The sequence below is a fragment of the Drosophila persimilis genome, unplaced genomic scaffold (assembly GCF_003286085.1).
Source record: "Drosophila persimilis strain 14011-0111.01,24,50 unplaced genomic scaffold, DperRS2 tig00000002-arrow-pilon, whole genome shotgun sequence".
Taxonomy (NCBI): Eukaryota; Metazoa; Arthropoda; class Insecta; order Diptera; family Drosophilidae; genus Drosophila; species Drosophila persimilis.
Window position 1 is genome coordinate 4,605,877 of NW_020825289.1, and position 24,117 is coordinate 4,629,993.

The 24,117-nt window shown below is 39.9% G+C and overlaps 9 protein-coding genes across 9 annotated transcripts; 5 read left to right on the top strand and 4 right to left on the bottom strand.

The window, feature by feature from the left end:
• The first annotated feature begins 3 nt into the window (after positions 1-3).
• Positions 4-2,171, top strand: LOC6591297. Its single transcript, XM_002015590.2, has 4 exons — positions 4-82; positions 1,187-1,377; positions 1,437-1,714; positions 1,776-2,171. Exons 1-4 carry the CDS (start codon positions 34-36, stop codon positions 2,038-2,040), a joined length of 783 nt encoding a protein of 260 aa, XP_002015626.1. The 5' UTR covers positions 4-33; the 3' UTR covers positions 2,041-2,171.
• A 583-nt stretch (positions 2,172-2,754) lies between these two features.
• On the bottom strand, positions 2,755-3,882 carry LOC6591298 (mRNA-decapping enzyme 1B). The gene has a single exon (XM_002015591.2). It carries the CDS (start codon positions 3,809-3,811, stop codon positions 2,780-2,782), a length of 1,032 nt encoding a protein of 343 aa, XP_002015627.1. The 5' UTR covers positions 3,812-3,882; the 3' UTR covers positions 2,755-2,779.
• Positions 3,883-4,407: 525 nt separating this feature from the next.
• On the top strand, positions 4,408-7,078 carry LOC6591299 (DNA ligase 1). Its single transcript, XM_002015592.2, has 7 exons — positions 4,408-4,424; positions 4,495-4,557; positions 4,624-4,905; positions 4,965-5,597; positions 5,648-6,273; positions 6,331-6,576; positions 6,642-7,078. The coding sequence occupies exons 1-7, from the start codon at positions 4,408-4,410 to the stop codon at positions 7,007-7,009; spliced, it is 2,235 nt and encodes a 744-aa protein (XP_002015628.1). The 3' UTR covers positions 7,010-7,078.
• On the bottom strand, positions 6,990-8,677 carry LOC6591300 (regulator of nonsense transcripts 3A). The gene is made up of 2 exons (XM_002015593.2): positions 7,391-8,677; positions 6,990-7,325 (listed from the first exon to the last, which is right to left on the bottom strand). The coding sequence occupies exons 1-2, from the start codon at positions 8,675-8,677 to the stop codon at positions 7,068-7,070; spliced, it is 1,545 nt and encodes a 514-aa protein (XP_002015629.1). The 3' UTR covers positions 6,990-7,067.
• Positions 8,678-9,153: 476 nt separating this feature from the next.
• On the top strand, positions 9,154-10,626 carry LOC6591301. Its single transcript, XM_026987046.1, has 3 exons — positions 9,154-10,204; positions 10,267-10,329; positions 10,454-10,626. Exons 1-3 carry the CDS (start codon positions 9,196-9,198, stop codon positions 10,624-10,626), a joined length of 1,245 nt encoding a protein of 414 aa, XP_026842847.1. The 5' UTR covers positions 9,154-9,195.
• Positions 10,627-11,000: 374 nt separating this feature from the next.
• On the bottom strand, positions 11,001-12,295 carry LOC6591303 (methyltransferase-like protein 9). The gene is made up of 3 exons (XM_026985713.1): positions 12,170-12,295; positions 11,821-12,102; positions 11,001-11,763 (listed from the first exon to the last, which is right to left on the bottom strand). The coding sequence occupies exons 1-3, from the start codon at positions 12,260-12,262 to the stop codon at positions 11,218-11,220; spliced, it is 921 nt and encodes a 306-aa protein (XP_026841514.1). The 5' UTR covers positions 12,263-12,295; the 3' UTR covers positions 11,001-11,217.
• Positions 12,296-13,036: 741 nt separating this feature from the next.
• Positions 13,037-18,164, top strand: LOC6591304 (histone-lysine N-methyltransferase 2C). The gene is made up of 9 exons (XM_002015597.2): positions 13,037-13,664; positions 13,727-13,849; positions 13,907-14,076; positions 14,138-14,328; positions 14,400-16,369; positions 16,441-16,588; positions 16,648-16,958; positions 17,017-17,325; positions 17,381-18,164. The coding sequence occupies exons 1-9, from the start codon at positions 13,073-13,075 to the stop codon at positions 18,025-18,027; spliced, it is 4,461 nt and encodes a 1,486-aa protein (XP_002015633.1). The 5' UTR covers positions 13,037-13,072; the 3' UTR covers positions 18,028-18,164.
• A 244-nt stretch (positions 18,165-18,408) lies between these two features.
• On the top strand, positions 18,409-19,884 carry LOC6591305. The gene is made up of 7 exons (XM_002015598.2): positions 18,409-18,544; positions 18,606-18,663; positions 18,719-18,870; positions 18,942-19,014; positions 19,085-19,260; positions 19,326-19,659; positions 19,745-19,884. The coding sequence occupies exons 1-7, from the start codon at positions 18,409-18,411 to the stop codon at positions 19,836-19,838; spliced, it is 1,023 nt and encodes a 340-aa protein (XP_002015634.2). The 3' UTR covers positions 19,839-19,884.
• Positions 19,885-20,081: 197 nt separating this feature from the next.
• LOC6589960 (nucleosome assembly protein 1-like 1) lies at positions 20,082-22,197 on the bottom strand. The gene is made up of 6 exons (XM_002015599.2): positions 22,176-22,197; positions 21,501-21,608; positions 20,977-21,445; positions 20,771-20,911; positions 20,514-20,702; positions 20,082-20,440 (listed from the first exon to the last, which is right to left on the bottom strand). The coding sequence occupies exons 2-6, from the start codon at positions 21,587-21,589 to the stop codon at positions 20,210-20,212; spliced, it is 1,119 nt and encodes a 372-aa protein (XP_002015635.1). The 5' UTR covers positions 21,590-21,608; positions 22,176-22,197; the 3' UTR covers positions 20,082-20,209.
• Positions 22,198-24,117: the final 1,920 nt, after the last annotated feature.

A 24,117-nucleotide genomic window follows, 5' to 3' on the forward strand; every position in this document is an offset into this window, starting at 1 on the left:
ATATGTATGAGGAAGTGTTGTAAATAAACTATTATGGATCCTCTGCTTATTGTCATTCTTACGATAGGATTATTCCAAAGAGGTACGGAATTAAAGTGCGAAATGTGAAAAATATTTAACATTGGAGAACTATTTTTAAATTAAGAAATGAAGTCATTTCATCGGGCAAATAAACGTATATAAACTTATATATACACTGAATGTACATTGTACAAACCTTGAGAAAAATAATGACAAATCGGATATCTATAAATACATATGTACATATCATATGTATGTACATGTGCACACAGATAACAACATAAAATACATAGTTTTGATTGACCACGCCAGTAATTGTTCACTCTAATCGGCCATTTCTTAAATACCCTCTTCGGTTTGATCTTAGAATAAAGCAAGGATCAGTTAAGAAGTTATGTGTGATATTTTGCTTTTTTCTTATATCCATCGGGGAAAATGTGCTACACGTGAAAGAGGATTGTAATCTTCTTAAATCTTCAGTCTACTCATGAATAGTAGTGTCCTACGAAACGGATATTTATTATTTCAATATGCTAATTCCGACTCCAGTTTAAGACTATGGCTCTGATTTTTGCGCTCCAAAAGTCTTTTAACAGCACTGGTTTGAAATAAAAAAATTTAAAAATTAAAACTACATATGCACATACGTGTATACCAAACTACCAAAAGAAAATATTTTAAATTTATTTGTTTCTGTTTGTTTGTTATTTGGTTCTATTTTTAAGCTAAACGAGCATCTGTTCACTCGATATTTTTCTTTTCGTAAATAAAAGCTTTTTTGCAAAATCTATATACGTATTTGTATCGTATCCATATGTCTGAATATTTATTGTGTATTTTCATGACATATGTAACTACCATAAGCTTCCAAACAATTTTCTGTATTCAAATAGTCTGCAAATAGTAGCATATTTAATTGTTCAGGTGTTCATACCTATAGTAATGATCTTGATTACACAAGTCGGTTAGATTTTTCTTTGAAAAATACGTTTTAGATGAGGGCTAATTTCGCCGAAACAATCCATAATCTCGACAAAAAAAGATATGGCGGCGATATGAAGTCACTATTCTCTCAGATGTGAATAACAAAACCTCAAGCAAACTCAGACTTAAACAGCTAAATATTCGGCATTTTATCCTTGCCTTTCTTTAATTTAATACACAGGTGGGCTATGCTTGCCAGCAAAAGATGATTCCCAAACGCAGCTAATAGTCCTTCAAAATGAAGATATGGAACCTACTGTATTGGACTGTGACTATAATATCAAAGATACAGATTCGTTTCTTACCGTGAAGTGGTTCAGAAATGACAAAACTATATATCAGTGGATTCGTGGAACTCATCCTGCGCCCATTGTAAGTACAGTTATGAAATACAAAGGCATATTTTATTAAAAAATATCGTTTACTTCCAGCCTGAATTTAAAAATGATATTGACAGTTCCTATGAAAGCTCTACGGATCCCAACAAACAGTACAGCTCATTGGCTTTAATTAATCCAACAATACACACTACCGGAGACTACAAGTGTGTAGTTCAGACGAGATCGGAGACGTTTACTAGTCATCAAAAAGTGCAGGTCATCGATGTGAGGAACTATACGCTGTATCTGAATCAGAACAAAATTCAAAATGAAACTCAGCTGGAATGCGTGGTATCCAACGTTTTTCCGAAGCCTACCATAACTATCATGTAAGAAATTGAACATGACCGAGTGTAATTATTGATAATAAGATTCATTTTTGGCTTACAGATCGGAAGATGATGATGTTGTTAAAAAAGAGCCCAGAGCTCCAGAGGAAAACGAAGAAGGATACTTTAATGCGACCACGGTTGTTGCAGTATATGATACTGATGATGATGTGGATTCTTATCAGTGTGTAGTCTCTTTTGAAGGCTATTCCAAAAATTTAACCGCATTCGCAACATCCGGATCTGGTGGAGGCCATATCGATTTTAGAATGTGGTTATTTTGTGTTATGTACTTTTTCCTTTCGAAATTGAAAGTCTTAATTTAAATAAAAAAAAATTGTTGATATTTGTTGTTACTAAAACTATGTTTATTGAATTCTATTGCCATGCAACTATCTTTTGTGTGCCTTTTTGGCTTCCCATTTGATTTTGTAAATAAAGATATCCTAACCTGAAATTTCTTTCTGATGTTTGTCGCTCTTTAAACTAAACCTTCCCATCCGTACTGAAAATAACCAGACAGCACAGGCACATCATTTCCTTACCGATCTATTTACTACTATGATCACATTGATATAATTATTTATTAATGTTGTGAAGCATAAATAAAAATAATAAAAAATCATATTTAATTTTTCATCCCTATGTAGTGAAAGTGAACTAGTTTTGCTATATTCTTTAGACCTATGTATATTTATTACGCCTGTAAATTTGAACATGAAAACTAGAGCAACTTTAGTACAGAACAAATGCTTGCGTCGTAATCTGAGTTTGATTATTAATCGAAAATCCTGAAATATCCTGTGATCTATTGATGTGAGGCTAACAATCGTACAATATCTTTTAGCTAATATGCAGACTCGAGTCGTGAACTGAATCGGAAAGGACTTTGAGGGTTAAAAAGGTCTCAGACGAAAACATGATATTTTAATATATCAAATTATAAATATGAATTGAATGGATGGGTCTGCTTCTTCTGCGCTCTGTATTGATAGATTTTCTTTAACAGTAAGCTAAAAAAGTAACAAAACAAATCAAAATAAATCATACATATGTATTTATGTTTTAATAAGAATCTTCATCAAATTTCAAATATGCTCTGTGCAACTTATTAACAAACTCCTTATCGTTTTGGATAAGATAAGTGAAGGCCTGCACAAATCGTGATGAGCTTAATGGCTGCACGGGCTCCGGGTTGCCATTGGGTGCATCGAACATGGAAGGAGGCATTAGGGCCGGCTTTGCTTCAGGCTGGTCTCCCACCAGCAAGCGCCTGAGGCAGTTGCCAGCGTCTTCGTTGGCCATTAATGGAGATCCGATTTTCAATTCACTGAGCAGTGGTAAGGGCTGAGCGTTCAACGACGGCTTCTGAAAAGGTGATAGCCTGCAATCGGAAGGGGCTTCTCTGGTCGGAATTAAGCCTTCATTGGGCGTTGCTGCGCGCTGTTGCTTCTCCAATTGATCCACTGAAAGCGGCTGTACCCGATTGTACTGTACTGTACCCGACTCTGCTGTTGCTTGCTTAGCCGATTCAAAGAACTTGAGAACATTCCCGGGGGTCACATTTTCCGGTTGCATTGACTTGGACTGGTTGTTGCACTGTGCGTTGTACTCCTTTTGGGCTTTGCTCAGCATATTAAATATGCTAGCATTGTCGTGTTTTGGAATCACAAACGTGGGAGCAGCATTAGGATTCGCCACCAGTCCGTTGGATTCTTTATTCTGCAGTAAGCTGTTCACAACACCATTCATGCGGTCGCACTCTTCACTGTTGTAAAACCAAAATCCCCGGATGCGGGAGCGTTCGTTGCGGTAGAGGAGGAACGGGGGCTGCGACTGCAGCTCAAGACTCCCAGTGATTGGCTCCACAAAAGAAGTTGTATTTAGCCTGTTATTGATGAAAATGCTGTGAAAGGGCTCGGCGTTGCGGTGATATATGAAGAAAGCTCCCTCGACGTCGGTCTTCTCCCATTCATTTTGTTCCGAGTTAAAGGTGTAGAACGCGACGTGCGACGACGAGTCGACGATTTCCTTGGCGTATGGATCTATTTTCTTAATAGCTGACAGGTTCATTCGAGTAATGCTTTCGTCCGCCATATTCTTGCCGAGCTGTGGTAATTGGTAATTGGTAATTAAATTATCAATCAAATTATAACTTTTGCAGTTTCCACAATCAAGAAAAGGGGGGGAAATTGACGTCGGCCAGCGAATAAATCTTGTGTTACTCGTTACTAGTGGACGGAAAAATGGGGTATGGACGACAGGCAAAACGGACCGGAAAATGCAGCGAGTGCAAGGTAAAGTCCACCCATTTGCTAAATATACCTTGAAGACAAAAAGCCGATAGTTTTGAATGGAATGATTTAAAAAATCGATACTATCGATAGTATCTAATTTTTAAAAAGTCATTCAAAGTACCTTTTCATTGAAAAGTTGAGGCAAAGTCAAAGTATTTTAAATAAGCAAATCAACTAGAAAATAGATTCATTAATTGGATTAAATTATGTTAGCTAAGGTCTAAGCTAAGGGTTTCAGCCAGATTTATTCGACGGAATATCAAAACCGAGGAATATGTAAGAGAACTATCGAAGTGCCGATAGTGCCATCGATAATACTCCACCTCTATTGGAAACTGGCGGGAACAAACAATAGCTGCTAATTGCATTTTGTATTTGTATTAAAAGTGCATCAACATGCAACAGTCCATAACGTAAATATTGTTCATTAGTTAGTACTCTTTCTACTGCATTGCCTAATCATATTTTGGTTTTCCACAACAGTTCCTATTTTAAGCAAAAATCCGATGTGCCGGAGAGCCCTGGCAAAGCCAGACCAGTTTCGAAGTAAGACCAAAAATGCATTTTATTTGAGACAATGCAACTCAACTGTTTTAACAATTTGTCGTATAGAATTAAGTCGGAGGTTGATTTGGCTGAAAATGAACCAAAAATCAAGCGTGAAGATGAGACCTCTGAAGCTAATATTGAAGCAAACCGTATTATTGATCCAAATCCGAGCATAATTGAAGCTATGGAAATCAAGGAGGAGCCGACAAGCAAAGTTGAACGGAAAGTAACAACAATTGGACTGAACTCCACATCTAAAGATAACAAAGAGGAAGTGGAAAACTACGATCCTTCAAACGAAGCCTATCATCCCCTGGAGCACGCATACTGGAAGGCCAAAGCGGTGTAAGTATATCCATTCTCAGAAAAACATAGCTTTCATTTAATGAAATAACCTTTTTTAGGACACCGTATTTGGCGTTAGCTCGAACGTTTCAAGTGATAGAGGAGACCAAAGGCCGCCTCAAGATGATTGATACGTTAAGCAATTTTTTTTCCTCGGTTATGTTAGTTAGCCCAAATGACTTGCTGCCCAGTGTTTATCTCAGTATTAACCAGCTGGCCCCCGCCTACGAGGGGCTGGAACTTGGTGTGGCTGAGACAACGTTAATGAAGGCAATCTGCAAGGCGACGGGCCGTAACTTGGCACACATCAAATCTCAAACGCACTTAACCGGCGACCTGGGCATTGTCGCCGAGCAGTCGCGCGTTTCGCAACGCATGATGTTTCAGCCTGCTCCACTGAACATCAGAGGAGTATTCAACAAGCTAAGAGAAATAGCCAAGATATCTGGTCAGTCCAAGATGACTCTCGTCTATGATGTCTTTGTGGCCTGTCGATCATCTGAGGCTCGTTTCTTTATACGCTCCCTGATCGGCAAGTTGCGCATTGGCATCGCAGAGCAAAGTCTTCTCACTGCTCTTGCAATTGCTTTGGTGAAGAAAAATCACATTAACGACTGCAAGGTCAGCAAAATAGTCGACGTTTACAAAGATGAAATAACGGAGACTACGTTATTGCTGAAAACAGCATATAGGTAGGTACACAAGTTATCAGTATCTACATATTAAAATACGTACTTTCTAGCCAATGCCCCAACTACGACATTATTATTCCTGCAATATTGAAGTATGACATCAAGGAGCTCCAAGAACGTTGCCCCATGCACCCAGGCATGCCGCTGAGGCCAATGCTCGCACAACCAACAAAAGGAGTTCATGAGGTGTTTGAGCGCTTTGGAAGCATGCACATAACGTGCGAATGGAAATACGACGGCGAACGAGCCCAGATTCACTGCAACGAGCGGGGAGAGATAAGCATATTCTCTCGCAACTCGGAGAACAACACGGCGAAGTATCCGGATTTGATTGCCAGGAGCAAAGGTTTCCTTAAGGGTGCAGTGCAGTCTTACATTATTGATAGCGAAATCGTTGCCTGGGACGTTGAGCGAAAGCAGATTCTGCCATTCCAAGTACTCAGTACGCGCAAAAGAAAAAACGTGGACATAGAAGAGATCAAAGTTCAAGTCTGTGTTTACATATTCGATCTTCTGTATATTAATGGTACGACCCTTGTCACAAGTCCATTATCCGAGCGCCGCAAGCTGCTGCTAGAACATTTCCAGGAAGTCGAAGGTGAATGGAAATTCGCCACAGCTCTGGACACTAACGATATTGATGAGGTGCAGCAATTTTTAGAGGAATCAGTTAAAGGTCGGTCGAGCATCAGTGTAGCCATTTCCAAATATTAGATCGTTGATGTTCTTCCAGGCAATTGTGAGGGACTCATGGTCAAGACATTGGATGAGGAAGCCACGTATGAAATCGCAAAAAGATCAAGGAATTGGCTTAAGTTGAAAAAGGATTATTTGTCAAATGTGGGCGACTCGCTTGATCTTGTTGTAATTGGCGGCTACAAAGGAAAGGGACGACGAACCGGGACCTATGGCGGATTTCTGCTTGCCTGCTATGACACCGAAAACGAGGAATACCAGAGCATCTGCAAAATTGGGACAGGTTCTATTTAATTTTATTAGTTTTATATTTAGATGAATCTCATTCACTAAATTGACTTCTTTCAGGGTTCACTGATGAAGATTTGCGGATACACTCTGAATTCTTAGGCAAACATGTCATACCCAGTGCCAAGTCATACTTTAGATATGACTCAAGCCTGGAACCGGACCACTGGTTTGAGCCGGCTCAGGTTTGGGAAGTAAAGTGCGCAGACCTCTCCCTTAGCCCCATCCATAGAGCAGCCATAGGCATCGTTGACACCGAGCGGGGTATTTCGCTGCGATTCCCCCGATTCATTCGAATTCGAGATGATAAGAGCAGCGAAAACGCAACAGATGCCAATCAAGTAGCCCACATGTACCAGTCGCAGGATCAGGTTAAGAATAATCAGAGGACTTGTACGCAGATGGATATGGAGAGCGAGTTCTACTGACGCAACTGCCGCATCCCAAGAGTGAATGTTCATTTATTTAAAAATAAACATATTTTTCTTATTTCACGATGGCCGGGTCGTTTGCACTGCAGCTATTTTCTGAAGACTTGGAGATACCCTGACAGGGCTTTGACTTATTGCGACGACCTGGCCTCTTGTTTTTCCTTGCCGGCTTCTCCTCAGCTAAAGAAACCTCTCCATCCGAAATTGGCTCGTCGCGCGATTTGGAGACGTCTTTGTTACCGTTTTGAGACTGATCTCCCGATCCCTTACGAACGCGAGCCTTTGGCTGATATATTGCAATAGAAGGACGATCCTGCAACAAATAATATGATCATTTTTATTTTTTTCAAATTAAATGTTAGGGTGTTTGGTAATCACCTTATTTCGAATGCGACGCTCTTCGGATGATCGAAAGCTTGATTTCCGCGTATCATCGAAACTTTTTGACCTAGATGGACCGGCTGGCTGAACCGTAGTAGCTGCCGAATTGTCGTTTTCCGATTGATCGCTGACAGCTTGAACAGTTTTCTTTATGGTATCTGGAACGCTGATTTCTTCCTTCGATTTTGGCTGCGCTGCTTCCGAACAATCACCTACATTCGTTTTCTTGGACGCTGATGGAAGCTCTTCACATTTTTTCAAATCAAATTTGCTTTCCTTTCTTAAAATAGCAATATCTCTTTCTGGCTTATTCAGATCTTTCTGCTGTTTCGATTTTTTACCATTTTTATTGCTGAAAGGCTTTTCCCTATCGGGGTTATCTTGGCGTTCAGGATTCTTTATATCTTTCTGGTCACGTTCGCGGTCCAGCTTTCGCTGCTCATGCTCTTCACGTCGACGTTGATCGCGCTCCGTCCGACGTTTTGACCGCGAGTTCTTTGCTCCTTCAGTTGTCTGATTTTGGGATTGAGCATCTTTAGTGCCGCCTTTGGGCTTGGTGCCAGTATCCTTTCTAACGTCAGCAGTGGATTCTTTCGGCTTACTGCTTTCCGACTGTTCCATTAATCTGACTTGCTTTTGCTCCTCGCGGTGTTTCTTTTTCTCTTCATTCCGTTTTCGGGCTTCTTCCCGCCGCTTTTCCTTTTTGTTAGCTAGGTATTGAAGCAAAGGGGTGGACCTCACCCTGTCGTCAGATTTTCGGTCGAACGTCAGGTCGATCTTAACTTCACCTATGCGGCTTGCCTCTTCTCTTTCATCAGCCAGCTTCTGAATAAAAGCCTGGTAGTGCGCCTCGGCCTCAATCGTGTTTACCTTGTCATCAGTTCGGGACTTGTTCTTAAGGAAGCACTGGAAAGGAGCATACTCCACCATGGCATGGTATTCAACGCCATATTGATCAACGAAAACGTATCCATCAAATCGATCTCGAAATTGCAGAAGCTCGGTGTTATCCTTTGGGGTCATATCGATGTATGCCCGGCATGTCGCGTCATGACCCAGGGACCAATCTGCTTGGCAGTAATAGTACGAGTCGCTTTCCGACGGCAACGGCCCCACTTGATCCAAGAATTCCTTCTCCGTCATTGTCGGCGGCAAATGCCGCATCACTATCTTGACGGTCGGATTACTTTTTTCCTTCCTGTCTTTTCTCCTGTTTCCTCGCGATCTCTCTGGCTTACTCTCAGGATTACTAGCCTTTTGCTTTTCATCTTTAATTTCTGACATGTTGCCCCAAAATCAAAACAATGCTTGCTACGCAGTGTGACCGGGGATTAATCGTTAAAATATACTGTATCATTTTAAAAATATACCATAAATATACTGACGAATTCAAGTTCAATTATTCTTATTCCTCAATTTTGATATTCCGTCGACTATTACTAGCTAGGTAGATCTCTCAGTCCTGCCCACATAATTTTATACAATTGATGAATCAATTTTTTCCTTGATTGGCTTAATTTAAATACTTGCTTTTATTGGATTTTTATATACCGTTGAAAATGAAATTTAATAGATTGATGAAATTGACAAAATATACCATTATAAAGTATTAAAAATACCGGAACCAGCAGAGATGCCAGGATTCGTTCAGAAATGAACTACTTGTTGTATGTCTCACAAAAATCCAATGCTATTCCAAAATATTCTTTACTAAATTCACCTTGAGCTGGCTCACCTCACGAAAAATAGATCAAAGTAATGTCCAATTATTCCTGGCGCATCGCATCCATAGTCAACAAATAATGGACATGCATACGACCACTGTAAACGTGCAATCGTACGGTTCGTCTTTAAAGTGTTGTGTTTGTGTGTACAACCGGGCACGTATGTTGCAAGCCATGCGAATGCAAAGGACTCCGGAAAACGCAAATGGAAAACTAGAAGAAACATCTAAAAAAACTCCAGATTTGTTGTGCAATTGCAAGGTGCAACGATATTGCAGTGTTGCCCATCTTACTGAAGATCTCATGGAGCACCGCGACTTCTGCCAGATTCTAAGGGAAGTCCAACAGGTGGAGAGCATTTCATTTCCTCATTTTCTGCAAGGAGTTGTTCTGTCCCGTAACATGCTGAACCAGGCCATTTCTCAGTTAAAGCTCATCCTGAGCGTCAAACTCCGGCGCCCTCTCTCCTTGCGCGAGAAAGAAATAATTGGAAATCCTGGTTACTGCGTTATTTGCTATCGAACCACGCCTCTAAATTCTTGCGCAGGATGTGAGGGCGTGGCCTACTGCTCTGAGTACCATCGGCAGCTCGACAAGGATAATCACACGCCGAAAGTGTGTCGAACACTAGCCCTCGTCTACAGCCCCTACCGACTGCTCGAATCAAATCAATTTCAAATCAAAGAATTCCATAGAAGCAGCATCCTTCAAGAGACCAATCTTGTCGAGGCATTTTACAATGCTACTTTGCTAATGGTGAACGACAGCCCAAACAATCTTCAGCAGTACGATCTGCTTGCTGCTTGCTCTTCATTTAGTACCGTTTGCACCGTTTGCCTAGCTTTGACCCATTTGACCATTGTGGCTGAACCAGATAAGGCTGTCATCGTGTACATTGTGGGAGCAACCAGTGAATGTCTACGCTACTTCGAAGAAATGCATCTAAAATTCTTCTTTCTCCAGTACGAAAGTGTACAAAATTTGGAATTGTACTTTATTGGAAACATGATAGAGGCCCAAGAATCTGAGGAGTCAATTATTTGCGTGGGAGATCTAAAAAGAAAGGTTCTTAAACGGAATGTTCCTGGTACGTTTACAAGTTTTTCAAAGACGACCAAAATAGATCCCACTCTGATTATAATGCTTCAGCTCGATTTAACAGGGATCGGAAATATGACCCCTCTTCTTGTTGGCCAATTTTATCCTCGTTCTGTACAGATAGAGGAACCAGATGATCGCTATTGGCCGGAATGTCTCATTAAGATTCTTCAAACATATGGTGCGCCAATTTGTTTTACATCTTTATCAAAGGTGCTAGCACTTTCCAATTATTCAGTATTCAACGATTTGGCCAGAGAGAACAACATTGTGATTAAACGATCGTACAATATCACTAAAAATCTCTATCGTGGAATATTGCCATTGCGCAATCATTGTGCCGAAGACTCTGAAATGATAGTGTACAACAACAACTATCTTGAGGTGATGTTTACGAATCCAAAAAACTGAGATATTATTATGCATAAGACTAAACTCTTTGAAAGAGTTAATATCGACAAGTATACAATTCTAGATCTAGATCTAGATAGTACCCACATAAGGGGTATACAAAGTTGGCTTTGTTTAAGAGTTATATAAAATTCTGTTATATTCCATTGCAATTTAATAAATATCTATTTTTAAGAAAAATATGTGAACAAATACGTTCGCATCTGTTACACTCCATTCTGAAATATGTGAACAAAGACTTGCTTATCTGCTATATTTCAATATAATAAACATCGTTGAACTTTTAAATTGTATATTTGTAGTGCTCAGATTCGCCTCCATTTTAGGTGACCCCGAACGCAGCCCATGCCATAATTTCAGACAATTTTTGTAAATTACATTATTGGTAATTTATTAGACAAATATAATTTGATACCTAAACTATAGCCTATAAATGTATTAAGTATAAATGCTCAGCTTAGCAACGTGGCCATTAACATATTTTAGAAAGAACTAGGAATTCAAGCTTAATTTTTCGTACTCGCGGTCGTACGTCGCGTTTTAACTGAATTTTGTAGTTTGGAAAACTTAAATATTGGAGACGATACCGGTCTAAGATGCCTTCTTTGAAATTACAACAATTAGATCAATCAGCCAATAAAATGACTGATGAAGATCTCCTTCGCAAAGATATGGAGCTTTCGTCCAGGACTCTACTTTGAAACCACAGTTTTCCAGCAGGTCCATAAATTTTGTGGCCTCTTCTTCGAAAGACGCTGGTCGTCCGTTGTTACTGCTTTCTAGGAGTGAACGAATAGGCAGATGCGAGGAATTTGTCTCAACATAATGCATATATGGAAGCACTAAGGCTATGACCGCTCGACCCGCTGGTGCGAGTGTATTGTGAATATCTTCCAAAAGTTTGAATGGGTCAAAACATCTATCTAGTACGTTGAGGCATAATATCAGCTCCATGTTTTGCAAGCCTCCAATCTCCGTAATCACATTGAAATTGAGTTTCTTCAGTCTATCTCGCATGGTCCAGCTAGCTTCCGTGGCAAACACTCTGAGGCTAGCATTTCCACTTAGTTCAGCCACCGTGTTGGCCACTCGTAATGAGATTTCGCCGTCGCCGGCACCAATATCCAAAAGCGTAACCTAAAATACATTCGTAAAGTATTTTTTTCCAACATAAGTAAAATGGTTTGATCAAACCGGCTCCGATGTTGCGGAAAATCCTCCAGCTACAAGCAACTTGTTGAATTGATCCTCTGATAGAATAAACATTGAGCCACGCTTTAGAAAGCCATTGATATCGGTTTGAGTCATGAAAAACTGGAGAATTGACCGGGCTAATGCGTGCCATAAATGCAACCATATGTTAGCCGACAGTAATTTGGTTCGTTCCAGCCAGTGCACTGTGGTGCTATCCGGTTGCTCAAGGGCCACAAATTTCGACTGAAACCTGGGAGGCAACGCGTGAGCCAATGAGTACCACTGGAATTTGGAAGCAAGCAACTATTAGATCTGATCTGTTCAACAATCATAAAAACTCGGTCCATACCCTTCGGGTGTCTATGCTGTCCAGGGAGTTGTCATTGTGAAACTTAGCATGAATAACTCGGGCTAGAGTACCTCGCGGACGATAAATAGCCATCTTAATAGCTCATTTACATGTTCTTGTCTTATTTAAGCTTTCCTCTTGACTTTTTTTATTTTAATCTTATCACAATTTACTTTATGTACAAATAATCTCCTCGCTAACAAGAGATGGCCGATATATTTATACATCGTGCATTGTATGGTCCATTGCACTACGTTTCAAGACCAGTGTAGTAAGGTAAACAAATTATTGTAGCGTTTAGTCTACCAGTGGTATTAGTGAAGAAGCTGTGACTCTTTTGTGCCAACACGCGCAACTGATTTAGATTAGCCAAAAACCAACAGAACATATCTAAACCAAGGCATATATTTTTCCCGCTCACATTGCACCCTTCTCCCATACGGTTTTTATAACTGGTCTCACTGCCTTAACTTGAAGAATAGTCCACCTCGACCATATTTAAACCAATGTGACATGTTGATAATTACATGAATATGTAGTTAATATGTAGGAAAACTACCATGTAAAAAAGTTAATTTTGGAGAAATTTTGTTTGATCTTTTTTGTTGACCCCATATTTTATATGCAGTCCAATAAAGAGAAGTACTGAAAATTAGCCAATCTTAGAGAAAATTGATTAATTTATTGGAGAAAATTATTTATTTAGTGCTGAGGCATCTATCTAGATAGTAACACTGTACCGAATACGAAACAGAGGCAATAGTATTATGAGGTAAGGTAACCCACAGGTGAACTTTTTTAGTTCGTTCATGAACGACCCAAAAACACTAAATTAATGTATACAAAATAAAAGCGGTGAATTTATGTTGTTTTTACATTAAGCGCAAGGAATTAATAAAATAAATGAATACAAACGTGGTGGTGAACGCTGAGGAGAAGCCTGCGGTGGGCGATGAACTTCCATACTCGCCAGAACAGTTTCCGGGAAAGGTGTGCTGTTTATGCAATCTCGGAGAAAGAAGTGCCTTGGGCCAGGGGACGATTCTCCAACTAAAGGCTCCCGCGGACATAAAAGATGAATATCCACCTGATCGGCTCACAGAAGATGGGAGTCGATCGTATTATGGATCTAAACAGGAAGCGGCTTGCACTGCCGAGAGCAACTATGAATTGGACAAAATCGGGCAGGCGGAGGTCGTGCATCCTTCAAAGTTCCTCGACGAAGGATTCGTTTATGTGCATCGAATGTGTGTAATGTGGTCATTGCGTAAAAGCCAGATAGCCGACTCAGATGCCGCGTATTTTGTGAACCATATTGGCGAGTTCTTAAAACAGAAATGCAACTTCTGCGGCCGATATGGAGCCTCCATCAATTGCAAGATGAATTGCCGCCAAGTGCATCACTGGCCGTGTGCCGCTGCCGCCGGATGTCTGTTAATATTGGAGAGCTTTACAGTATTTTGCACTGAGCATTTGAGCCAAGTGCCTTTAATATGTAAGATTTAAAGATTAGTTACCATCCCTTGACTGTTGAACGATAAATTTGTCGCACTGTAGGTAGTGACAATAACGTTGAGTGTCTATCATGTTCTTCGTTGGGGGATCTATCGAAGCTGATAATGTGTAGCACCTGTGGAGACCATTTCCATTCCACCTGCATCGGCTTGGCCAATCTGCCAGGTAATGTTCTTACTTCAGCTCTGATTCTTTTCTCATTCCGTGCCACTTTTTTTGCAGACACTCGTTCTGGATGGAACTGCGCTCGCTGTACAAAATGCCAAATTTGTCGACAGCAAGACTCGAATGATTTGAAATACGTCAAATGTGAGCAGTGTCAAAAGATATATCACGCCTCGTGTTTTCGACCCGTAATCTCAGCAATTCCGAAATATGGATGGAAATGCAATGTAAGTAGGATGTTAATATATATGTTCATATGCATGCTGGTATGACATTTTAATATTTTAGCGCTGTCGAGTCTGTACAGACTGTGGATCCAGAACTCCCGGTGGTGGTAGCTCCTCTCGTTGGCATAGCCACTACACCATCTGCGATTCTTGTTATCAACAGCGAAATAAAGGATTTTCATGCCCGATTTGTCAAAAAGCATACAGAGCAGCTTCACATAAGGAAATGGTTAAATGTAGCTGGTGCCACAAGTATGTTTAAAGCATTGAGTCGTGTCCTGCATGGTTTCGTATTGTACATTTATGTATGCAATCTTTTTTAGGTTTGTACACAGTACATGTGATGAAGAAGCAGACCTTACGGCTTACCACAAGAAAAAAGAACAAAATCCTGACTATGATTACATCTGTCCGAACTGTAAGCAAAATTCTTCTGGCCCTGCCCAGCCTCAACAGCTGATTGACTCGATCGTGTTAACTACCATGGACTCCTCAGCAGAGCAGTTGAGTGTAAAAGACCTAGAACTTGTTGATCCCTTAGAATCCAAGCCTATTGCGGATGCGTCCACTGATGATGTTCAGAAGATGCCCCCCACTGGGAAGAAGAAGATGTGTCTGTCAAACGTACGCGGAAAGAGTGGAAAATTTCTCCATCGCATGGGCGTACTCTCGCAAATAAACAAAAAACGCAGCACGCGTGGCAAAGGACGGACGATTGTGCTTCCAAACCTGACAAGCGATCGTTATGCAAATCGAAATATGGATGCTGACCTAACCAGCGACAAGAAAATGGTATTATGCTCTACTCGCGACAAGTTCACGCTGAATCAGGATATTTGCGTGATGTGCGGTTCATTGGGTATTGAAAGTGACTCGGTAATGATCACCTGTGCCCAGTGCGGCCAATGCTATCACTCGTATTGTGCCAGTGTCAAGCCTTCTAAGGGAATTCTACAGAAGGGCTGGCGTTGCCTGGACTGTACGGTCTGCGAGGGATGTGGAAAGAAAAATGACGAAGCTCGGCTTCTTCTGTGCGATGAATGTGACATTTCATACCACATATATTGTGTCAATCCCCCACTGGAGACAGTTCCTTCTGGCAACTGGAAGTGTTCCTTCTGTACGCTGTGCCAAAAGTGCGGGCTGAATCCCACGGAAAAGAGTGATTATGGCGACTCCAACATGCCGGAGTGCCCCTCATGTACCAGCCAATCGTCGTGTTCAGTGTGTCGGAATCCTTACAGTACTGGGGAAATGATAATTCAGTGTGAAACCTGTGAGCTCTGGTCGCATTTCCTGTGTGACTCTATAAACGTTCAGCTCACTATTGAGTACTATGACCAAAACGTGTACAAGTGCTTGAAATGTCGTTGCGCTGGAAAGCCGCCGTTATCATTAAATGATGGAAAACCCGGTAGCTCCACACAGACACAGACCAATAAGGTTTCAGCTCATCCAGGCAGTGGAGCGGGTGGAGCAGAAGGAAAGAATGCAAGTGGCTCGGATCAAGGCCAAATGACTTTGTCAAGTGATCTGGTCGAGAGCACTCCAGAAGCTATTCATTGGATAGACAATGTATGTCTGAGTGAAAATGGATTAACCATGATAAAGTCCCTATCCACTGAGATCAAACGCAAGAGAAAGATGCGACAAACAATTGGCAATGGCAAGGAGTCTCAAGGTGATGCTGCGACTGCTGAGGAAACTCAGAGTGAGAAGTACAAAGACGGCATGGTCTGGGATGGCACGGAGAATCCCATTCCTGAAGGTTTCACTATTACCACAAATGACGAAGGTGTGCATATTTTGCGCAAGAAACGGCAGCGCAACTTACAAAAATTAGGCATTGGTGGGTTCTCAGTTCGCAATCGAGCTCTCAAAAAGGACAGTGAAGATACACCAGTGGCCGACCAGCTGAATGCGATTATGGTTATGGACAAGAAAAAGAAAATAATACGCAAAAAGCAGAAAAATAAGCTAATCGAAGCATATCCACCGTACTTGCAAGAAGCCTTTTTTGGAAAGCCTCTATTGGAATCTGGCGAGCTAGTGCTAGGAGAATCGGACTCTTCTGATGAAATAGACGCATCAATGAAAATGTATTTTACGCGTGTCGAAGGCATAAGCCCCGATCAGGAGGCGTCACTGGTGAATAAGAGTCCTGCAAAGTCGTTGAAGAAGGTGAAAGCTGAGAAAAATCAACCTGAAAATAAAAATGCCTTGACAGAGCAAATATCAATTGGACCAGGACTACAGCCGAAAACAGCGAATGGATCTACAGCAAACGTTTTTGGTAAATAAACGAGCTATTGCTGTTATTTGAGAATGCAATTTTTAATGCGTCAGTTAATATTCTATTCACAGATCCTTCACAATCAGATTTATCGAATACTGTGCTGGCCAGCAGGAATCCATTAGATTCCTTGGCATCGCCAAATATTTCAGAGTTAGACGGTATGAATACGTCTGTAAATTCGGTTACATCATCTGAAAATATGGAAAAGCCAATGAGGTAAGCGGATACTTCCAATTTTGGTGAGGTAAACTTCTACTTTTTTTTTATATTTGCAGGGAATCACCCGTTGTCTTGGTGGATAACTACGCTATGCCTCAACAGATTGTCCCGGATCAGAAGTTCCACAATCAGATATATTTGCCGGGAAATGTGGTTGCTAATCCCGCTCAGCAGCTACACTATCACTCACAGCCGGATCTCTTGAGTGCAAAGAATGCGAATAAGCAGAAAATGCAAAGCATGATGGCTCAGGTGTGTTTGCAGACCGAAAAGAGAGTCGAAGAAGAGCCTAAGCCTGTGGAGCCCGTCACGGAAAGTTTGAATGCTGGAACACAGAAAACAGCTGAAAAAATGCGCAAGGACGAGGGTAAAGCCATTCATTATACATCTTATTTTCAATATATATAGCGTATTTCTTGTTAAAGATCTTGGTCTTATGGCCACCATTTCGGCTGTACTATATGCAAATACTGAGCATCCGAATCTAAAGGATTTGTTTCCGAATTGGAACGATCGCTGTAAGCAGATTCTAAAAAGATGGCGCTCCTTGTGCAACGAAAAAAAGGCTCCGTTTTTACAAAAAGCCAAGGATAACCGTTCGGCACTAAGGCAGAGACGTGAACAGAACAAGATCCCTTTGCCAACAAAGCCTCAAAAGCAAGAAGACATTGGACGCGCATGGAAGCAGCAAAGTAAAGTGAAGGAGGAGCAGTCGAATATGTTTGTCACTTTTAGTAGGTATACTATTCAAAATACGTTCGTTTTAAGAAATGAATCTCCTCTGTTTAGATGGCAATACATATGACTCGTGCTATGTGGGTGGCCCACCGCCAGCTACAGTTAACCCGCACCTTGCGACTCCAAGTTTAAATGAAAATCATGTAGTCAAGGCCCCGATGCAAAGAGCAATTATTCATGTATCACCAGCATCAACATCAAACACTGTGAAAATGTCCACGGTAGACAACCGATTGGATTTGAATTCAGTTTACGGACCCGAACCAATCGGAGACAAAAAGCTAAGGAATCTATTGCAGAAAAATAGCTCAGAATCTATGCTAATAGGAGCAAATTCTGAATTATTTTTACAAAATGATGTTCTGCGGCTCGGCATGATGTCTAATACCCCACTAACACAGAACAATCCGATGCTAAGTGTTACCGGAAAAGCACCGCCAACGGATGGAAGGAGCTTAGACCAAGATGTGAAGATGAACGAGTCGCAGGAGGGCACAGCATCTGCAGTAGAATTAGAAAATGTTGGATTCGGTGATCTTTTGGGAGGCTTAGGGGAGGGCGATGATGATGATTTACTGAAATCGCTAACCTCCGAAATAGGAGATGACTTTAACATTCTTGAGTATGCGGACCCCGAACTGGACGTTAATGTACTGAACACGTTGGACTTTGATGACAATGAAAAATGTTCTGCATAATCTTTATCTGTTTGGATAAATACGAATGTGTGTGCAAACCAAGAGGATAATGCTAATTAATAGCCGAAAAAAATTGAATTACAAGATTTAAAAAGATATTGTTGGTGGTAATGTTACTTATATATCATGTTTTTCTGCAATTTTTAAAATAAAACTGCTTTTAAAATAATCTAAATAAACTTATGTTAAGTTATTGGGCTTATACTAGTATGATATGGGACGGAGTAACTAAAACCACATAGATTGACATTGATCTAGTCTATCGATGGAACTGGAACTGGAACTGGCTACTGATTTCTCATAAAGTGTTATGATCGTAAGAGATTCGTACTATTGTTACCTCTGTTTTCATACTTATGGTTCTATGAATAAAAGTGGATAATGATATATCTTAGATTTCTCAGTTTAAATGCAATTATTTTACTACTTTTAGTTTGTAAGACTAATTCTAGGCTGAACATAAAATATGCTATTTTAGGGCGAGCACCGAGTCAAGCTGCACGAAATGAAACTATATGTAGGTACTATTTGCACTCAATGAAAGTGGTTTTCTCCTATCTGAGTATTTTCTTTTTAAGCTCTGCGACCAAGAACCAAATATGAGGTGCAAAAAACAATGCGACTTATGTTTTATAAGTAAGTGATTTTTCAGCAGACGTGCCTGTTTTGGTATATCTTTAAATTTGTTTAGAAACAACACAAAAACCTTTGAAGCATCCGCTTTTGACGAAGACTATATGCATAAAGGTTCTTCTGGCTGCTCCCCATCGGATAAATTTGCTATTGTTTTACATGGCTGGATCCAAAGCTGTGCTGATGATTGGTCTCTGGCGCTTATCGATCGTAAGCAGATAGTGATCTATCTATAACTCTGATGAATGTTCTGTACATACATATGACACAAACAATTCCAGGATTAAGCTATTATCGTGGAGGCTGCGTGATATGTATTGATTACAGTATAATTGCGAGTACATCGTATATGCGGTAAGGTGGTAAGGTAATGTGCACAGGCAATTTTTTCTAACCTCTTCTTATACACCCTTTCGCCGTACAGGTTGTATACAAATTTCGAGAACATTACTGGTGCCATAGTGTCAGTCATTCTGACTCTCATTAAAAATGGATTCGATACTAAACGAGGCTATATGTTTGGATTTAGCTTTGGGGGACAACTTGCGTCTGCTGTAGGCCGCTCCTTAGGACCACAACATATGATCCAAAGCATAGATAGTAATTCCATTATGATTAATTTCATTTTAAAACACCGACTGATTAATTGTTCTTTCATTGCGCAGCGTGTGACATGGCTGGGCCCGGATTTGATCCGATTGCAGTAGATCACTCGAAAGCTGGCAAACATGTGCAATGCTTTCATTCAAGCCGTGATAAAGGAACGTTTGTATACTCTTGCCACAGAAATATAATGCTGGGCAGCTGTGGACTCGCCCAGCCATCAGTAGCCAGTCAACTTCATCTTGGCAGCCACGGGCTCTGCGTTGACATCTATATTAATGCTTTTGATTACCCATTTTACGCCCTTAACTCGACGCCATCAGAGTGCATAGCCCTGCAAAAGGTAGCGAAAATACCAGCGGACTATACGGTCGGGTATGAAGAGAACTTTGACAAGTAAGTTCGAGGAAATTCTACCGATGAAGGTAGCGAAAGCATAAAATGTGTTGAACATTCACTCACAGCTTGTCTTCCTTTCCAGCCGAGTTACTGGGAAAATTTTCGTCCCCACTAGTCTACATTATCCTTACAATTTATCAAAAAAGGAGCTCAAGCTGTTAGCTGGAAAAAAGTAGCTTAGCACATCATACTTCTGCTCGTTCCAATTTCTGTAAGCGTTAGACCAGCATTAGTAATTTAATAAAATTGAATCCTACCATACAACCAGCATTTAATTTATATTGTATTCTCACGAATGCCTATTCAATTTGAGCACCTTCATCTTTTGAGACACTATCCAGATTTTTAATAATGTTTAGTGCTCTAATATAAAGTATAAGATCAAGTTTTCCTAGGTGTAACAATAATTGCACACACAGTTTAGTAGTTCACTTTCGTTTAGTTTAATTCACCAAAAATATATTTCAAATTAAATTTGAATTATGTATATACATAATATCGGTAAACACTATTCCAATCGATGAAACACCGCCATCATATCTTGTGGCTACTGGTTGGGGCAGTCATTGGGCGACTGTTTCTTGTTACCGGCATGTTTGTTGTGACCCTTGGTTGGGGGTGCAACTTCATCGTCATCGTCCTCCTCCTCGTTTTCATCGAACTCCTCCTCGTCTTCGTCGTCCTCATCATCGACAATGTCACCAGTAAAGTAAAGCACCGCCTTTGGAATTATTCTGGCCCGCAAAAAGTGACCAATTTCAAAATCGGTTGCTAGTATCTGCAAAAAAAAGAGCCCCCAAGTTAGTAATTTCGATGCTATTCGATTACCAAATGAGATGAGATGTCCATACTTGCTGAGATTCATCATCAATTTCCTCCTTATCGGATGGAACCTCTGGTGGGTTGAAGAAATTGAAAAAGGAATCGGTTGGAACCTGTTTGACAATGGTGCGCACTGCGCCACGCTCCTTATGCTTCTGCTTCTTCCTGATTGTCTTGACAGTTAGGTTCATTTTCTTCTCCCAGGTAATGTTGCATCCCTTGAAATCAATTGAATACAATCATTTTTGTGCTTCTCATTCATTGAACGTCAGTCAGCCCAACATACCGAACACTTGTAGATTTCTGGTCCTTCAAAGGCGAACGGATCATCAGGGTCGACAGTGGACTTCAGAACGTACTGCTTTGTAAGAACTGTGTTCGAAAAGTACTCATTCTTATCGAAATGGAACTCCAATGTGTAAGAGTGCTGAAATAGTTAAAAAATGAGCTATGCAGTACTAAGCATGGAAGCTTAGTTGCTTTTCTACATACCCCATCATCGTATTTGATGGATATATCAGTTAGTTTGCGCATAGCTGGTTCATCGTGTGGTTGGACCATTTCCGACAGAATAGCAGTGTTACGGAAAACCGTTAGCCAGAATCCGGGAATGCCCTTCGCATCTTGGGGAATACTTTTGATAGCTTTCAGTGATTCACTGTAGTGCTCTTCGGCCTCGGATTCTGTTTCAGGGTTCTCGGGCTCTGTCCAATTGGGCTTCTCCACAGGGGGGTCTACTGTACCGATAACAATTTCCTTGCGTTTATCGAACATGGGCTGGTACTTGAGCTGATACTTCTGCTCCAGCTTGTAAACCTCCTCGAAGAACTCAGCCTCGATCTTCAGATGTTCCAACTGCAGATTTTTAAGCACTACAATTCTATTTTGAATTGGAACTGGCAGCGCTTTAACCATTTCTTGCAAATACTGCCGCCTCATAACTGAATTCATGTAAGCCGGCCTGCAATTCACAATTTTCAGACGTCGTCTTCAAGCCTCAAGTTCACATTACTTACATGGACTGGCAGTCGGAATTGACAGACTTCTCGTCGTCGACCTCATTACAGGACTCGGCCTCTACGTGTCCCTCTGGTGGAGCGTCCATTTTTAATAAATGCGGAATTCTTGAACAAACCAAATTGTTTATTTAACATCTTCTCACCATTTGCATCACCATCTTATTTAACACTTATTTCAAATGCCGAAGCATACACGCCCTTCACCAACATACATACATACATACATCTGCATGTATGTACGTCCCCATGGGCATCTAAACTGATGAAATTCTGAGTAAAGGAATCTAAAGTTGAATGCACACATCAAAACATACAGTTTTACACCAACATATATACTACACACAATATAAATAATTATATGATACACATTTTAACAGACATATTTTTTGATTTTATAAAAGTAATACGCCATACCGATCGCCCTTACACACATACATATGTGTGTGAATATGTACGTACATAGTACATATTCAATCAATTTACCACACATCGCGTTATTAGAAAACACGTGTTAACGCAAAAGAGCGTCCAGGCGCAAAGCGCAGAATTCGTATTCGTTCATATTTCTTAGTCAATCAAAATTCACATTTGCTTTGTGCGAGTCAAACACCACGTATTATTTCCCCGTCTACTGTACCTTTCAAAAACAGTAATTACCCTAGGAAAACTTACCTTTTTTGTTCAAATAAAATTCGCGAAAATTACACGCACCAGTGACGCCGATAAAAAGAACCAGTGTTGCCATTTACCGTCCGACCCTCAGAAATATACCAAAATATACCGAATTAATTGGAAATATACCAAACTATACTGTCTCATTTTCAAAATATACCAAAAATATACTGATGAATTCAAGTTCTATTTTACATATTCATCGTTTTCTTTCTTCCGTTGAATATTACTAGCTATATAGAACATTTAGCCGTGCCCACATAATTTTAACCCATTGATGAATCAATTCTATACATGATTGGCTTATTCGAAATACTTGCATTTATTTGATTTCTATATAGACAAGCACCAGTGACGCCGATAGAAAAGAACCAGTGTTGCCATTTACCGTCCGACCCTCAGAAATATACCAAAATATACCGGCTTAATTGGAAATATACCGTAAAAATACTGACCAATTCAAGTTCTACTATACATATTCCTCGTTTTCTTTCTTCCCTTGAATATTACTAGCTATATAGAACATTTAGCCGTGCCCACATAATTTTAACCCATTGATGAATCAATTCTATACATGATTGGCTTATTCGAAATACTTGCATTTATTTGATTTCTATATAGACAAGCACCAGTGACGCCGATAGAAAAGAACCAGTGTTGCCATTTTAGCCTATTTGAGACTAGATCTAGCTTGAAAACAGATATTCTTGGGAAATTACGAAAATGCTTAACCATACATTATGACGTCACTCTGGGGTGTGCAACGCTCTAGTGTGTGACGCTTTCGTTGTCTGAACTGGCACATCTATATACTGTAAGGTTAGTGCTTAAGTCTACCGTCAAATGAATATCGTTAAGAATATCGTTAATATTGATATTAATATTATGTATAGCGTTTGTTTTAGAAATATTTAATTGTTTGACACTAACGACTAAAATACTTTTGAAATTTAACAAATATGGATTGCAATGATAACCCAATTAGAAATCTATATATCTATGTGCAGTTTTATTTGTGGCCTATTTTTTTTTAGCCTTTTTTAAACAATTATTAGCTTGTTCTAGCTTTTATTTTTGTGAAATTTAGCATATTTTGACGCTCAAAATCTGGCATCACTCGACCGATTGATCTAGTGATCAAATATACCGTCCGACCCTCAGAAATATACCAAAATATACCGGCTTAATTGGAAATATACCGTAAAAATACTGACCAATTCAAGTTCTACTATACATATTCCTCGTTTTCTTTCTTCCGTTGAATATTACTAGCTATATAGAACATTTAGCCATGCCCACTCAATTTTGTACGATTGATGAATCAATTCCATACATGATTGGCCTGTTCGAAATACTTGCATTTATTGGATTTTTATATAAAATTGAAAATGAAATTAATAGATTGATGAAATTGACAAAAATACCATAGGAGCGCGGCGAAAACTAGTATTTCTACAGTATGACCCTCAGAAATATACCAAAATATACCGTCTCATTTAAAAATATACGTAAATATACTGATTTCGATATTCCGTGGAATATTCAGGCCATGCCCACATAATTTTATACGATTTTTGAATCAATTTTCTACTTGACTGGCTTGTTTTAAATACTTGCTTTTGTTGGATTTAGTCTAAAAAAAGTTTTAGGTCAAATAAATAAAACGTCAGAGTAAAATCGCTACTATTGCTCAATTTTGATATTCCGTTGAATAATGACTAACTAAAACCTATATAATGGCCTATATAATTTTAGGCCATTGACGATAATTTTAATGTTATTTTGATCTTAATTAGCATTTTAGCCCTCGAGCAGCTGGGGAAAAAAATATTAGAAAAAATATACATTATTTGTCAAAACACAAAAAAACAACAACGAAAAGTCTATTAATATTTACCAGTTGTTACGGCTTTTGAAATAAATGCAAGCAAAATTTGCAAAT